This window comes from Vigna angularis, chromosome 5 (genome assembly GCF_016808095.1).
Source record: "Vigna angularis cultivar LongXiaoDou No.4 chromosome 5, ASM1680809v1, whole genome shotgun sequence".
Lineage (NCBI taxonomy): Eukaryota > Viridiplantae > Streptophyta > Magnoliopsida > Fabales > Fabaceae > Vigna > Vigna angularis.
Window position 1 is genome coordinate 21003710 of NC_068974.1, and position 17552 is coordinate 21021261.

Here is a 17552-nt window from a genome sequence, read left to right on the forward strand (position 1 = left end):
CTTTTGAGCAAGGACAGGAGGTAATGTAATAAATTATTGCTTCAAAAGTTATGAACCTGATTTTCAGTTAAACAAACATGAACGAAATACAAAATGATGTTTAATGGCTACATCAAAATTACTTGAAATGTATAATCTATACCTGTACCAATGGAAGTAATGTTGCCAAAGCAGAAGGTTCTGAGTTGAGAGCTAGTTGCAAATATTTCACTGAATTTTTGTAATAGTCATTAGGCGGATCTATTTGCAAATACATGAACTCCTCCAAATTGCTCTCATCAGAAAAATGCAAGGGCAGGAACCACAAATCAAGTCCCCCTGTGTAAATGAACAAAAAGACATTATTGAAGTTACTAGTAAACCAGAGAATAATCACTATGAAAACCAAGAAATGATGAGCAATAAGCTCTGAACACAATTTGAAAAAAAAAATGATACCAGAATATAACAAAAATAAAGAAAAGAAAGAGTAAAAGAACAGAGAAGACAAGAGACTGTTTATGTTACTCACTAAATAATGAAACAATTATAGGAAACAGTATACCCAGGAATTTTGAGGAACCTGTTCCTCTCAACCAATGCACAAAAATCCCATACTATATTCCCTTATCCTTTATATATACCCTCATTACAGTTTGTCCTCATAAAAAACTAACTTTAACTAACGAGCTGACTTACTAAGTGCCATTTAGTTAGTTACATAAGATATCCATAATTGTTTCTCTTATTTCTCCTCTCAAACTCTTAGAATTTGGTTAACTCACTCCCCCCTCTTCATAATACTTATGTAAGCTAATATTGATTCAGGCTCCACAACTTCCACATTTTCATCTTCTATCTCTGTTGGTAGTTAATCTACTGTTTTATGGTCAGCCACTGCCTTCTCAAGAAAGGAAACATGGAACACAGGATGTATCCTTGAAGAGGGTGGTAATTTCAAACAATCCTGCATCATCATCCATACCCATCATAGACCTGGTGGATCCCAATGCCAAGAAACTCATAGCCCTTGCATGTGAGAACTGGGGTGCCTTCCATTTGAAGAATCATGGCATACCCTTAGATGTTTCTCAAGGGGTTGAACAACAACTCCAACGCCTCTTCTCTCTCCCAACTCAACAAAAGATGAAGGCTCTAATATCCCCATTAGTGTCAATGACTGATATTAATTAACCCACCCCAATGACTGATTATAACAGGTCAACCCAATGGGTAATTGAATCCATTTTTCCATTTCTAACTCCAGGACAATATGTTTGTGTCTATCACATATCATAATAATCAACCTTTATGGCAGGCTGAAGTCCCAAGGAAATTGTCATTTTCTTTGTTATTTAGCATATATGCAAGATAAAAACTCAGTTATATTTAATGTATGAATTAGCCTAATAATCTACTTATAATTTGTATAGCAGGTACATGCAAAAATTTGATCCTGATTTTGGGTTAAATGGAGGATCATATGATATACAGCCAATGTATACGGCAGTATTGAATTACAACAGAGTTTCCACAACTTGAATCCACTCACAGACCCCAGCTTTCTCCCAATCTGGAACTCTATAGGTTAATCTACCTTATCCAAAAAAAGCAAACAAAATCAAATCTTCCTTAACCATTAAAGCTCCTGTCACGCGCATAAAGCATGACAGTGTTAAGGGGAGAAACGGTTACACCTAGTGGCCACGTGTCAAACAAAGATGAAGGCATGGGAGTGCGCAGAGGGACACATGAGAGGAGAGGAAATACTAAATGGAGGGATTTCATTAAGGGATAGTCAGTCGGTGGTATGGTCCCTCTTTCTGTAATCACTTTTTCTTCAGATTCTTCTTCTCTGATTTCAGTGTGGATAATTCTCTAAGTTCCTTTCCTTTATTCTTTTACAGGAATGGAACACATCATGGTTCAGCTGTGACTCATACAGTTTTATTTTCTGCATTTGTCATTTTCATTGTTAGCCACGGATTATTTGTACTGAGACAACTTTATTTCTCAATAAAATTCCATTGCTCTGTTCGATTTTTATACATACCTCATTTAGCACTGTTACATTGGTGCTTTCATTGTCTTCCATGACTGAGAACACAAGATTGAAAGAGCTCCAAACCGAGATCCGCACAACGATTGATGATCTGCGTCGTCTAACAGCAACGGTGGAAAAGCTGCAGAGCACGATAGATGAGAGAAATCGAAATCAAGACTCGACGATGGATGAAATCAAACTCGTCTTACAACAACTATTGCAAAATTCCACTCAGACATTTGGAAGTCCTTCGAACTCAAATTCCACAGTTAGAGTTCATCCGCTACATTCTACGAACTCGGTAAAAGACATTTCTCTCGGTTTTCCGCACTTCGATGGCTCCACCCCAGTTTTAGAATGGATTTTTAAAGTAGATAAGTTCTTCAACTACCACAACACACCTGATGCTGAGCGGGTTGAAATAGCTTATATGCATTTTGAGAATGACGTGGTGCTATGGTTCCAAATGTTCCAGAAGATTGAAGTGGTCACAACCTGGACAGCGTTGAAGCGTGCTCTGGAATCTCAATTTGGGCCCTCTCCCTTTGATTGTCCAATGACAGAACTGTTTAAGCTCCAACAGCAAGGCTCGGTATCATATTACTATATGAAATTTATGTTGCTTGCAAATCGCTGTGAGGGTTTAACCGAGGAAGCTATTTTAAATTGCTTTATGAGTGGTTTAAATGTTGATATTAGAAGAGATGTGATTGCCTTGACTCCAACAAACCTATTACGAGCAGTAGCATTAGCTAAACTATATGAAGAGAAATATATGCCAGGAACCAAGCCTACCCCTAATTACACCATTCGATACATAACTTCTCCGAAAGTAACTACGTCCAGGGTTCAAAACACAACAAGGACCATCCTACCAGCTTCCAAATCTTCCTTACCTCCGTTGTTACCTAACCCACTAGGACCGCCATTAAGAAACCCCAATGTCAAAAGAATAAGCCCAGCAGAAATGCAAATACGAAGAGAGAAGGGTCTATGTTATTTCTGTGATGAGAAATTCTCTTTTAATCCCAAGTGCCCAAACAAGCAATGTTTTGTCCTACAATTGGGGGAGGACGAATCAGATAATATGGAACTAGAGACTGAGTTACCCCAAGACAAGGAAGCAACTGGAAACGAAGATCATCACCTATCTTTGAATGCCTTGAAAGGTGGTTTCGGAGTAGGGACAATTCGATTCACAACACATATTGGAACTATGTCAGTCAAAGTATTGATTGATGGAGGCAGTTCTGATAATTTCTTACAACCAAGGGTTGTGAAATTTTTGAAACTTCCCGTGGTGATGACTCCTTCATTCAAAGTAATGGTTGGTAATGGGAATTACATGGAATCTGAGGGCTTAATACAAAATTTGACTTTAATAGCACAGGGCAATGTTTTCACATTATCAGTGTTTCTTTTATCATTCTCTAGTGCTGATCTCATCCTTGGTGCAAATTGGTTGAAGACAATTGGCCCCCACTTAGCAGATTATGATTCGCTGCAAATCAAGTTTTTGCAGGATGGTCGCTTCACTACATTACAAGGTGACCGAGACATGTTACCTAAAACAGCTCAACTACATCACATAAGGAGAATGATGGACATTAATGCCCTAGATGAGATATATAGTATGCAGATGGTCCATCAAGCCACTCAAAATTTTCCTCTATTTGAACTTCTAGAGGACATGGAGCCAGACTTGGTGAAATTATTACACAATTACAGCATTGTCTTTAGCCAACCGTGTGGACTACCTCCACCAAGGAGTCATGATCACTCTATTCCTTTGTTAGAAGGATCAAATCCAGTCAAGGTGAAGCCCTATAGATATCCACACAATCAAAAGGAAGAAATTGAAAATTTGGTGGAAGGTATGTTAAAAGAGGGCATTCTACAACCCAGCAACAGTCCTTTTTCATCTCCAATTATTTTAGTCAAGAAGAAAGATGGCACATGGAGGGTTTGCACAGACTATAGAGCCTTGAATGCTATAACAATTAAGGACAGTTTCCCAATTCCAACAGTGGATGAACTTATTGATGAGTTGTATGGAGCTCGTTATTTTTCCAAGCTGGATTTACGGTCTAGATACCACCAAATTTTACTGAAACCAGAGGACCGACATAAAACTGCATTCAGGACTCATCAAGGACTCTACGAATGGTTGGTTGTGCCATTCGGGTTGTCCAATGCGCCAACAACATTTCAAAGTTTAATGAATCAAATCTTTAAGGGTGTATTGAGAAGATTTGTCCTAGTTTTCTTTGATGATATATTGGTCTACAGTTCAAGCTGGAAAGACCACCTATACCATCTAGAAGTGGTGCTGAGGATTCTTCAACAGAATCAATTATTTGCTAAGTTCTCTAAATGCAGCTTTGGAGTGCAGCAGATCAGGTATCTCGGTCACACATTGGTAGGAAATGGAATTGCTATGGAGTCTGAAAAGTTGGAGGCAGTAAAAAATTGGCCGAAACCTACAACACTTAAACAGTTGCGAGGTTTTTTAGGATTAACGGGCTATTACAGAAGATTTGTCAAAAGTTATGCCCAAATAGCTACACCATTGACTTATTTATTAAAGAAAGATTCATTTAAGTGGAGTACAACAACATACAAGGCTTTTCAAGACTTGAAGCTAGCCCTTACCACTGTGATGGACAAATTTATGAGCACCAAAATATGATGTCACAAACTTGTTTTTCAATCGGCAAGTATGACCGAATCGTTCAAGTAATAAACTTGGTAAGACCAAGTATCGTTCTTCCCAAAGGACTCACGGCCTAGTTTAGTTATGTGATTTCTTGATTAGCTAAGACTTAAAGACGAAATATTTGGAGTTTAATATGCAAGACAGAAAATAAACATGTATGCATGAAGTTTTGATCAATGCTAAAACAAAAGACACACACTTTCAATGGAATATATTAATGAATATGTTGTTGGGGGTCAATTTCATCTTATCCACTCTCATATATTTTAGGAATTCAACATTCAAATCATCATTGTTAATGCCACTCTCTAAAGTACCTTTCTAGAAGGCTTCTCCCCAATCACGAGTTCATACAATTCCTAGCATTCCTAATGATCAGTTCATAAGTGCAGGAGCTTAACGACAACCAATATCATATTGGGAGAAATTCCCCGGATCTAGACTTCCCCGTACGTTCCCGTATCGACAAAACCAATAATCATGCATCGAATGAGTTAAACAATGCAAGCATTAAGCAAAGAGGAAAAACCCTAACTAATGATGAAAGAAAGCATAAATCTTAGATTAAGATGCAAGCATAAATTCCATATATGAGAGCTTCAAGAGATTACATTGATTCCCCAACAAACATACAAGGTTTAGTTCACCATATTCATGGTGAACCTAGATGAATTACAATGAAAGTATGAAAGAATAAACCCAATAAAGGTGAAGAGGTAGCCTGAGCATCCAAGATCCTCCTTCAAAGGGGTGGAAGAGAGAGTGTTTGCCTCGTTTCTGCCAAAGATCTCTAACCCTAGGAAACCCTAAAGCTTATATATCATTCGTAAATTACAAAAAGTCAAGTCCAAGCCCATTAAAGTGCCGCTCAGCGGTAAAGTACCGCTCAGCGGTGAGTGCGCGTCTCTTTTCTTCCCCTCAGCGGCCATTTTGCCCCTCAGCGGACCTCCCGTGACCTTCTGAGTGCCGCTCAGCGGTAAAGTGCCGCTGAGCGGTGCCTTCGGCTTCTCCTTTTGCACTCTTTGATTCCTTTTCTGATTCCATCTCTCTCATTCTTCACTTCTTTCACTAAATTCACCTTAAAATCTGCACAAAAACACTGAAATCAAGCATAAACCTGTCCAGCTCTCTTATTTCTGAAAATATGGATAAAAGTATGATTTCAAGCTAGTTTCTAAGTCTAAAGGTTGCTTTTAGTATCAATTTTAAGCATGAAAATAACAGTTTTTCAACTGTTATCACAACCCCAAACTTAGAACTTTGCTTGTCCTCAAGCAAACAAAATGTAACTCAATCTCCAACCAATTCATATGATGGTTCACTCATTCAAAAATCCTCTTTTTCAAGATAAATAACAACTTCACTCAAACTTATGACCAAGAGTTCATTCAAGATGTGCACATGCTTTAGTGTTCACAAAGTCATTTAAATTCCAACAAATGCTATTTTTCATGAATGATCAATCAATTAAGCATGGATGTTCATGTGCTTATGGACTATTTCCTCACTAGGTAAAGTGTTTCACTCAACACACAAGTGTATAAGAGGTAAAGTGTTTCACTCCTTCACTCTACTATCACAATGTCACATGAATCAACTTTACCTTTCATTTTACCACAATCAAAAACATTCACAAGCATGCATCATCACAAGGACTTTTCAATGGCTTATAATGTGGCTGGGCTAACAAGAAAATTGGTTTTTCTGGATCACAAAATCCTTGAGTTAAGAGAATCATAACAACACAATCATCTTATTCATTCCCAACTTTCTTTTACCTTTGCATTTGCATTGAGCTTTACTTCTTTTTCTTTTCTCTTTGCATATTCTTACTTTTTAGCTCTTAGCTCAATGCTTTTCTTTTCATGTTTTCCCAACAACCCCAAACTTGAACATTTAACAATACCATACAAGATCTTCTACTTAACTTAAGGTAAAGATTTTCAATCAAAGGTTTTCAGTGTATGTTCAAGGCTAAGGGTTCAAAGGATAGAACACAACGTGTTCTCTTTTAGTAGGCTAACTTTATGAATTTGGCCAATAAAAAGGGTTCCAACAAATGGCCTTGATCACATGATGCAAAACAAGCAATTGATTCAATCATAGAAAACCTGGGCAAAATCATTCATGCCTTCAAAGTAATAGCATTCAATCATACCAAAAACTCTGGAGCTCAAAACCTCACATATAAGCTCATTCACATTTGACATACACATCCTGCTTAATCTCACAATCACAATCATAATATCATGCATTTGTTCACAAAGCTTGTGAATCACCTGTATAAGCATTTTACTGTGCACATCTATCTCAACATCAATCAATCAATAAGCATCATCAAGCAGTACTTATCACACAATCACAGTTAATAGCAAACCATCATAACAAACCAGGTGTTCAATAGAGTACATCAAACCTAATCTAAAAACAAAAATAAATAAGTTTAGAAAACTTAAACCACAAAAGCATAATCATATGATAACATTCATCAGTAAATGTTATCTCAGCTCCTCATCAGTCTGAGCTGTCCTCTGTATCTTCCTCTTCCTCCTCATCTTCATCATCATCAAATGCATCCTCCTCCTCAGCTTCATCTTCTTCCATATCTCTAGCTGAAGCTTCAGCTGCTCCAGCTCCTCCTCCATGTACTGGTTCTTCTGGCCAAGCTACTACATTGTGGAATTCATCCATAGTCCACCTGTGGGCTGGAGGTGTATCATACATCCCCACTATCATCTCAGCAGTGGCCACCTGCCCTCTGTGAATGGACTGCAACTGAGCACCTATAAGAGACATATACATGTCCCTCATCTGGAATGGTTCTGCTTCATGTGTATCAGCAGATGTCTGGCTCTGTGCTGGCCCTCTCTCTCTACGAGCACGGCGTGGTGGAACTGGCTGAGCAGCATCCTCACCTCCACAGTACTGTCTGTAATAGGCCTCATCAATAGCTTTTCTTGGCCTCTCAAATGGTGGAACAGAAGTATCCACCCCAGCTAGCTTGCAAAGGTGAGTAATCAAAGAAGGATGTCATAGTGGTGCTTTGTTGTTTGAGGTGTTAGCACATACACTAATTTCATCAGCTATCACCTGCCCAATATTAACATTCAAATTTCTGATAGCACAGTAGATGAATAGTGCCCTGCTGAGAGTAATATCTGACACATGTGAACATGGCTGAATGTTGGCATGAGAAAATGCCATCCAATATTTTGCAAGAGGAGTCAAATCTGTCCTCCTAATGTTAACCACTGAGCCAGATCTATTCCTTTGGAAGTGTCCTCCAGGTATACACAACACTCTCTCCACATCCTCAAAATCAGCACCTTCCTCCATGCAAAGAGCAAACTGACATTGCTCACCAGCCCACACAGTATCCAGGAAGTTGTTGATAGAATCAGGATCATACCTGATAGCATGGCCTCTAACATAGCCCAAATAATTCTCAGCTGGATAATCACCAATCTTCTTTGCATTGGTGTAAAATTCCTTCACCACAGCTATGTTGGCAGGTGCAGGATAAGTGGCTAGCTTTCCCCAATCATTCCCTAACACTTGCTCTCCAAATTGAGAAGCAAAGTTAGGTATCATTCCAACCTTTCTCTCCATCAGAAGTCTCCTGTCCTGAACCACCCTAAAGTGCTTCTCATGTTTCCTAGAGAGGAACCTGCCAGAATGGGGTTGCTCTGGTTCCTTTTCCTTTCTCTTGGTTGCCATGGTTTTCAATCTTTTTCCTAATGAAGATGCCATTCCTACATTCAAAACACAAACAAAACCACAGAACATGATGTTAATCATTAGTAAAACACAGAACACAACTCCTTTCGAAGCTAAACCACCGTTGAGGGCCAGAATTTCCCCTCAGCGCCACCAGTGCCACAGTCCAACACACAAAAACTCAGAAAAACCAAATCTGGCAGAGTGCCGCTCAGCGGCAGATTACCCCTCAGCGGTAACTCTGCAGATTTTTGAAAAACCTATTTTAAAGCTGTCCTAACTCCACCCAAATGCAATTTTCAGTTTTCCAGTTCATGATCATGCAGTTTAATCGGTTCAAACATCAAATATATCATCAAATCATGCATAGAAATCAAAACCCCTAAATATTCATGCTTTGACAATCATATTCAAATTCAAGAACCCTAGAATGAACAAAATGTTTTTTACTTACTTGGGTGGAGATACTAGATGCAATGAGAATGCTTCCAAGCTAGAATGCTCTCTTCCAACCCCAAACTTTGATGGCACACTAGTGAAAAAGTGAGTGGAAGAGATATTTTCTTAAGAGGGAAGAGTGAAAAGATGTGGAAAACCTAGGAAAAGGTGTGTGGAAGTGTTTGTGCAGAGAAAAGCCTGGAAAGAAACCCTAAAACGCAGCTTGGGGTATAAAAATACCCTAATGGGCTCGGGTCCCGCTAAGGGGAACTAAATCCCATTCTGCGCGAGTACCGCTCAGCGGTAAGTTACCGCTCAGCGGCACTTTCGTGATGTGCTCTTCTCCTTCTTTTCTTAACCTACGTGCCTCCTAACATGTCCCTCATTGGTTCCCTGCAATTCAATGTTTGAAAATGCTTATGCAAACCCTATTATGCAACTAAAACAAACAAAAACAATCAATCAATTGGGTTGCCTCCCAGGTAGCGCTTGTTTAACGTCACGAGCCTGACCCAAAATCCACCAACACCCATCAGTAGGTGCAAAATTTTCTCACTAACACCCATCAGTAGGTGTTACACACTTAGCATCCTTCAGTAGATGCTATATCCAACTAGCATCCTTCAGTAGATGCTATGTCCAACAAAATATTTACAAAATAATGTCCACAAATTAAAAGTTACAAAAACAAAAATAAAATCAAAAGTTTTTAAATCACTGGGTTGCCTCCCAGCAAGCGCTCTTTTAACGTCATTAGCTTGACCTAATAAAGTTCAAGTTCCTTCTTCTTTTTCTTCTTCCTACTGAACTTCTTTAGAAATTTGATCAAACCAGGAACCTGTTGCAATGTCTCAATCATAGGAACTTTAATCTCCAATTTCTTGAAGATTTCCATAAAGCACTTAAATTTCTTTTCCTTCCTATGATTCTTCTTTAGATGAGGATGGGATTTTTCATATGATTCCTTCTTCTTTCCTCTCATCTTCTTTTTCTTACGCTTCCTCTCCCCAAATTTTCTCTTTTTCTTTTCTCTTATTTTTTTCTTCCCTTTTCTTTTTCTTTTCAACTTCTTTATTTTCACACAAATCTTCTTTCTCTCTTCTCTCTCAACCACTTCTTTCTCTTTTTCTTCATCTTTATTTTTCTCACTCAACTCTTCTTTTTCTTTTCTCTCTATCTTTTCCTCATCTCCCTCTATTTTTTTCTCATCAAGAATCTTTTCACTTTGAGTGGCAATGGCTTGCCCTTCTTCCTTAAGGTTAACTTCAGTATTAACCTCCTCATTCAATCTCTGACTAATGTAACGAAGGTGCATCTCCATCCTTTTACATGATTCTTCAATGCTTTTCTGAGTAGAGTCGGAATTTTTCAAAAATCGTTGAAGGGTGTCATCCAAATTTACTAATAGAGAGGGTTGTTGCTGCCATTGTTGTGGTGGCGGCCTATCAAATTCTTCGGCAGCTTGAGTGGTTTTGTGATGACAATCAGGTATCTGTATGTACTGTTGAACTGCCTCCTCCAACGTTCTCCTTTTTCCCGATAGAGAGGGTTTTTGCTGCCATTGTTGTGGTGGTCGATTCTTAAATTGTTTGACAGCTTGCCAAAATTGATCATTATCCATGCTTGAGTGAGATCCCACCAGTGGTTGAAATTACCTTAGTAGAATTGAGTGCCTATTAAATTCTTGTTCGAATTGCATCCTGCAAACATTAGGCACAAAGCTCTAGAAAATATTTGTTAGCACAAAAAGATATAAGAGAAGATATAAGATTCAGAGAATAAAATAAAATAAAATAAAATAAAAACCGAAAAATAAAAACAGAAAATAAAAACAGAAATTTAAAATTCAAGTCAAAGATAATCAATAATCACACAAATTAACTAGTTAAACCACGAGTCCCCGGCAACGGCGCCAAAAACTTGATGGACAAATTTATGAGCACCAAAATATGATGTCACAAACTTGTTTTTCAATCGGCAAGTATGACCGAATCGTTCAAGTAATAAACTTAGTAAGACCAAGTATCGTTCTTCCCAAAGGACTCGCGGCCTAGTTTAGTTATGTGATTTCTTGATTAGCTAAGACTTAAAGACGAAATATTTGGAGTTTAATATGCAAGACAGAAAATAAACATGTATGCATGAAGTTTTGATCAATGGCTAAAACAAAAGACACACACTTTCAATGGAATATATTAATGAATATGTTGTTGGCGGTCAATTTCATCTTATCCACTCTCATATATTTTAGGAATTCAACATTCAAATCATCATTGTTAATGCCACTCTCTAAAGTACCTTTCTAGAAGGCTTCTCCCCAATCACGAGTTCATACAATTCCTAGCATTCCTAATGATCAGTTCATAAGTGCAGGAGCTTAACGACAACCAATATCATATTGGGAGAAATTCCCCGGATCTAGACTTCCCCGTACGTTCCCGTATCGACAAAACCAATAATCATGCATCGAATGAGTTAAACAATGCAAGCATTAAGCAAAGAGGAAAAACCCTAACTAATGATGAAAGAAAGCATAAATCTTAGATTAAGATGCAAGCATAAATTCCATATATGAGAGCTTCAAGAGATTACATTGATTCCCCAACAAACATACAAGGTTTAGTTCACCATATTCATGGTGAACCTAGATGAATTACAATGAAAGTATGAAAGAATAAACCCAATAAAGGTGAAGAGGTAGCCTGAGCATCCAAGATCCTCCTTCAAAGGGGTGGAAGAGAGAGTGTTTGCCTCGTTTCTGCCAAAGATCCCTAACCCTAGGAAACCCTAAAGCTTATATATCATTCGTAAATTACAAAAAGTCAAGTCCAAGCCCATTAAAGTGCCGCTCAGCGGTAAAGTACCGCTCAGCGGTGAGTGCGCGTCTCTTTTCTTCCCCTCAGCGGCCATTTTGCCCCTCAGCGGACCTCCCGTGACCTTCTGAGTGCCGCTCAGCGGTAAAGTGCCGCTGAGCGGTGCCTTCGGCTTCTCCTTTTGCACTCTTTGATTCCTTTTCTGATTCCATCTCTCTCATTCTTCACTTCTTTCACTAAATTCACCTTAAAATCTGCACAAAAACACTGAAATCAAGCATAAACCTGTCCAACTCTCTTATTTCTGAAAATATGGATAAAAGTATGATTTCAAGCTAGTTTCTAAGTCTAAAGGTTGCTTTTAGTATCAATTTTAAGCATGAAAATAACAGTTTTTCAACTGTTATCACACTGCTCATGTTCTAGCAATTCCAAATTTTGAAGAACCTCTTGTTTTGGAAACAGATGCTTCTGGGTTAGGCATTGGCGCGGTATTAAGTCAAAATAAGCACCCTATTGTTTATTTTTCAAAGAAACTATCATTAAAGATGCAGAAACATTCGACATATACCAGAGAATTCTATGCTATCACTGAATCTTTGTCAAAATTCAAACATTATTTACTTGGCCACAGGTTCATTATTAAAACAGATCAGAAGAGTTTGAAAGAATTATTGGAGCAGACACTCCAAACCCCTGAGCAACAACAATGACTACCCAAATTTATAGGGTTTGATTTCACAATACAATACTCCCCAGGGAAAGAGAATATCCCTGCTGATGCTTTATCTAGGAGCTTTGCAATGGCTTGGTCAGAACCACGTAATACATGGCTACAATCAGTTCAGAAGCAACCAGAAAAGATGAGGAATTGATGAAAAATTTTCTGGAATGCAAGAACAACTCAGGGAAGAAGGGGGACTATGTAATACAGAAAGATATTTTGACGTGGAAAGGGCGAATTATGCTGCCAAATCATGCAGAACTGATAAATCGAATCATAGGAGAATTCCATGGATCAAAAATTGGTGGTCACGCGGGAACTACAAAAACTATGGCCAGACTGAGTGCTCAATTTTTCTGGCCTAAAATGCGGGAAAATATAAGGATGTTTGTGAAGGAATGCTCTATTTGCCAGCAAGCTAAAGTCATTTAGTCTTTACCTGCTGATCTGCTACAGCCCCTACCAATTCCAAACTTGATTTGGGAAGACATTGCTATGGATTTCATTGTTGGCTTACCAATTTTGCAGGGGTTATTCCAATATCATGGTGGTCATTGATAGACTCTCAAAGTTCGCGCACTTTATTCCATTAAAGACAGGATTCAATAGAAAAACTGTAGCTAAAACTTTCATTCAACATATTGTCAAATTATATGGATTTCCAAAATCCATTGTGTCTAACCGAGATAGAGTCTTCATCAACAACTTTTGGAAGTTATTATTCAAGTATCAAGGCACCACTTTAGCCATGAGCTCATCATACCATCCTCAATCCGACGGCCAAACCGAAAATTTAAACAGAACTTTGGAGATGTATCTCAGATGTTTTGTCTTTGACCATCCTAAGAAATGGCTGGAGATGCTCCCATGGGCTCAATTTTGGTAGAATTCATCTTTTCACCATAGTATTGGTATGTCTCCCTACCAAGCGGTCTATGGAAAGTTACCACCAACTATAATTAAATATGAGCATAGTGACAATGACCCCGTAGACCTACAAGAGAGCTTAAAGAACCGTGATATTTTATTGAAGAAATTAAAATCTAAGCTTCACCATTCTCAGAATTATATGAAGGGGCAAGCGGATAAGAAAAGAAGAGATGTTTTCTTGGAAGTAGGGGATCTTGTTCTAGTGAAAATACAACCCTACAAGCAACATTCGGTGACCATGAGAAGGAATCAAAAGTTGAGCTTAAGGTACTTTGGAACTTTTAAAGTTATTGAGAAGATTGGCAAGGTAGCTTACAAACTCCTACTCCCAGATTCCGCAAAAATACACCAAGTGTTCCACATTTCATTCCTTAAGAAATTTCATGGAGATCCTAAGCAACCATATTTTCCATTACCTCTTACCACTACTGAAGTGGGACCAATCATGCAACCTTATCAGATTCTGGACAAAAGAGTGGTTAACAGAAACGGACGAGAAGTAACTGAGGTGCTGATACAATGGAATTCGTTTTATGACGCAGACAATTCATGGGAAGCCATTGAAGAAGTACAAAAAGCATACCCTCACTTCAACCTTGAGGACAAGGTTGCTATTCAAGATGGGAGTATTGTCACGCGCATAAAGCATGACAATATTAAGCGGGGAGAAACGGTTACACCTAGTGGCCACGTGTCAAACAAAGATGAAGGCATGAGAGTGCGCAGAGGGACACGTGAGAGGAGAGGAAATACTAAATGGAGGGATTTCATTCAGGGATAGTCAGTCGGTGGTATGGTCCCTCTTTCTGCAATCACTTTTTCTTTAGATTCTTCTTCTCTGATTTCAGTGTGGATAATTCTCTAAGTTCCTTTCCTTTATTCTTTTACAGGAATGAAACACATCATGGTTCAGCTGTGACTCATACGGTTTTATTTTCTGCATTTGTCATTTTCATTGTTAGCCACAGATTATTTGTATTGAGACAACTTTATTTCTCAATAAAATTTCATTGCTCTGTTCGATTTTTATACATACCTCATTTAGCACTGTTACAGCTCCACAAAATTCAAAAGAAAATCAATTGTGATCACTCCAGATGAATACACCCTCAAGTGCATCGCTTTCCAATTTTATTTATCTCTTTTAAAAGGGAAAGGAAAAACATTCTTACCTTTGGGTTGTAGAGGATGGCAAAACCTTCGACGGCGGCGAGTCTTCGACCTGCAGCGAGCCTTTAACAGTAACAAGCCTTTTAATGAGAAAGGAATGTAGGAGAAAATTGTGATAGTAAGAAAGCAAAGGATAAGAAACCTAAAACATAGTTAACTATACTGAAAATAGAATAAATTCAATATTAAACTCAATTATTAAACCGTATAATTAGTTTTCAGTAAAAATAATTTAAGTTTTTTAAGTATAAAATAGTATAGATAAACTGTAGTTTAGAGCCCTAGTCATGATACCATTACTCTTGAATTTAAATGTAGAAAGAGAGAAACATCCCAACTGAGGAAAGAAAACACAAGTTGCGTTTACCACCGAAAAAGCCACGTGTCAATCATATAATGAATAAAATATACTACTATAAAAAAATCCTTAAACAAAGACAGTGATAAAATAAATAAATAATTATAATTATCAATTTATATATACTATTTTATAATTAAAAATTATTACTAAATAAAAAATTTTAAAATTAATTTTTAATTTGGTTAAATTTAGAAACTAATTTTTTAATAATCAAAATTTTCATAATTAATATTAGGTTAAACCCCTTCGGAAATCCCTATTTATGTGGGTTTTTTTTTCAGTTAGATCTCGTCTTATTGGTTTTGCTAATTTAGTCCTTAAAAATGAAAAATTGATTCAATTGGGCCTCTACCGTTAAATTGGCTTAACAGGGTTAAATTTTTTATGACTTGGCACGTTGACATGGTAAGTTTTTTATACATGGCACATTCAAGCAAGTTACGTGGAATGTATAATTAAAAAATAAAAAAAATAAAGTTCTGATAATTGAAACCCCAAATTAGGGTTCATCATCTTCAACCTCCCTTCATCATCTTCAACTTTAGCGATTGATGCTCAAGGTTCATCACCAAATTAGGGTTTATTAAAATCAAATTGGGTTCGAGATTAAAGACGCAACAAATCACAAATTCATAGAGTTCGAGATTTGAGTGGAGTCCAATGTCTCCACGGCCTCTCCTTCAAGATTGGGGGTTTTCTCATGTTTCTGTTTACATGAGAGAAATCAACTAGCAATGGGTTTCTGTTTCTGTGTTTTGTGATTTCTCTGGGTTTGTAGGTTGATGAATTTGTGAAGAAGGAGACTTGTACAGATGAAGGTTGCGCTGATTATCGCAATTGTTCGAGGAAGAAGAAATGAAGGCGCTGGAGCTCTCACAGTGTGGTCTCGCAACGGCGCAAGGAGTTCGCGATTATGGGTTTTGCGCGACTAGGGTTTAACACGATTTAGGGTTTTGCGTTGATGGAGATGAAGTAGTGTCGCAGCGCCGCTCGTGATTAGGAAACAGTGGTGGAAGGAGATGGAGGTGTTGTGGCGGTCCGAGGATGACGCGAATCATAGACCATGAATCTGGGTTCTCTCTACTTGTTGAAGGTGGTGGCGGATGAAGGGTTTCTGCGCAACAACGACATTGAGGCGCGGCGAGATGGTGGATGCGCGAAGAAGGTGGCGTTGATGGTGACAGTGCAACGAAGGCGCTACTGGCGTTCTCACGATGGCTTCATGGTTGTGGCGTAACAAGGTGGTGACGGCGAGACTAAAGGCTTCGCAGCGGTGACACTAGGGTTTACTTACGGTGGCTAGGGTTTCACGCTTGAGGGAAATTAGGGTTTCTGCTGGGGAAGATGACGCTAGTGTGGCAGAGTGATGTGGCAAAAAATGGCCACGTCAACATCCCAGCTCATCAAAAACTTAACCCTGTTAAGCCAATTTAACGGCAGGGGCCAATTGAGTCAATTTTTCATTTTTAAGGACTAAATTAGTGAAACCAATAAGACGGGGATTTAAGCGGGAAAACTCCACCTAAATAGGGACTTTCGAAGGGATTTAACCTTAATATTAATGATCAATTTAGAAACAAATTCATTATATTGACCAATTTAAAAACTAATTCATTATATTAACTCATTTAAAGTAGTGCTGTCAAAATGGGTTGTAACTCGTAGGCCAACTCGGCTCACCACATGTTTGAGTCGAGTTGGGTTTGAAAAAAATGTAATTTTTTTATGCGGGCTAATTTTTAACCCGGTTCACCGGGTTAAACCTGTGATGAGCCGGGTTGGCTCACCAACCCACTTAATTTAATTTTATTATTTATTATTTTGTGTTTCAATATTATTAGTTAATATATTTTTTTATTATATTGTAGATGGTGATAAAGAAGAAGATGTTTCAAGAGAAAAAAATATTATAGATTTATCTATTCAAGACTCTAATATTATAAATGGACAAGTGATACAAAAATTATCAATATTAAAAACTTATTTGTTCGCTTTTGTACATGTTTTTGGATTACGCTTAGATTGTATGATACTTTTTTTTAATTGTCTTTTGATTTAAAATCACTTTAGTGTGACGTTTATTTAGATTTGAATTAAAAAATTGTAATTTTTTTATTTTAAAAAAAACTTATAATTAAATGAGTCAGTGACCCAATCCATTTAACCCACCAACTAATAGTGGGTTGGGCCGGGTTCAAATTTTTTCAGCTTGCTAATAAGTGAGTCGGGTTAGGTTGACTCACTAAATGACCAACCCGTGGTGAGTCGGGTCGGGTCGAGCCGGGTTACCCATTTTGACAGCTCTAATTTAAAGTTTATTTTAGCTACTAATAATATTTTGTTTTTATATCAGTATTTAAATTAGTCACTAGAATAATTAATTAATTAATTAATTTTTGTCAAAGATTATTTTTTGATGTTAAATTTCTATGAATAGCTAAAAAAGATGTTTTTGGTCTCAGGATGAGTCATTGAGAGTTTTCCACGTGTCTAGTTAAAATTTTTGTTTTCATTGTTTTGTATTTTTTTATAAATATGACAACTTGTGTTCATTGAGATGATTACATAGCTCAAAAGAAGTTTTGCAACGACCATCTCGGTTTTCAGTCACAAATATGGAAAATTTACCTTGTCTCAACAGAAACAATACCATTTTTTTT

General features: G+C 37.7%; 1 protein-coding gene across 1 annotated transcript; it reads left to right on the forward strand.

Moving 5' to 3' along the window:
• Positions 1–2072: 2072 nt before the first annotated feature.
• Positions 2073–12420, forward strand: LOC108339268 (uncharacterized). The gene is made up of 2 exons (XM_017576407.1): positions 2073–4423; positions 12342–12420. Exons 1-2 carry the CDS (start codon positions 2073–2075, stop codon positions 12418–12420), a joined length of 2430 nt encoding a protein of 809 aa, XP_017431896.1.
• Positions 12421–17552: the final 5132 nt, after the last annotated feature.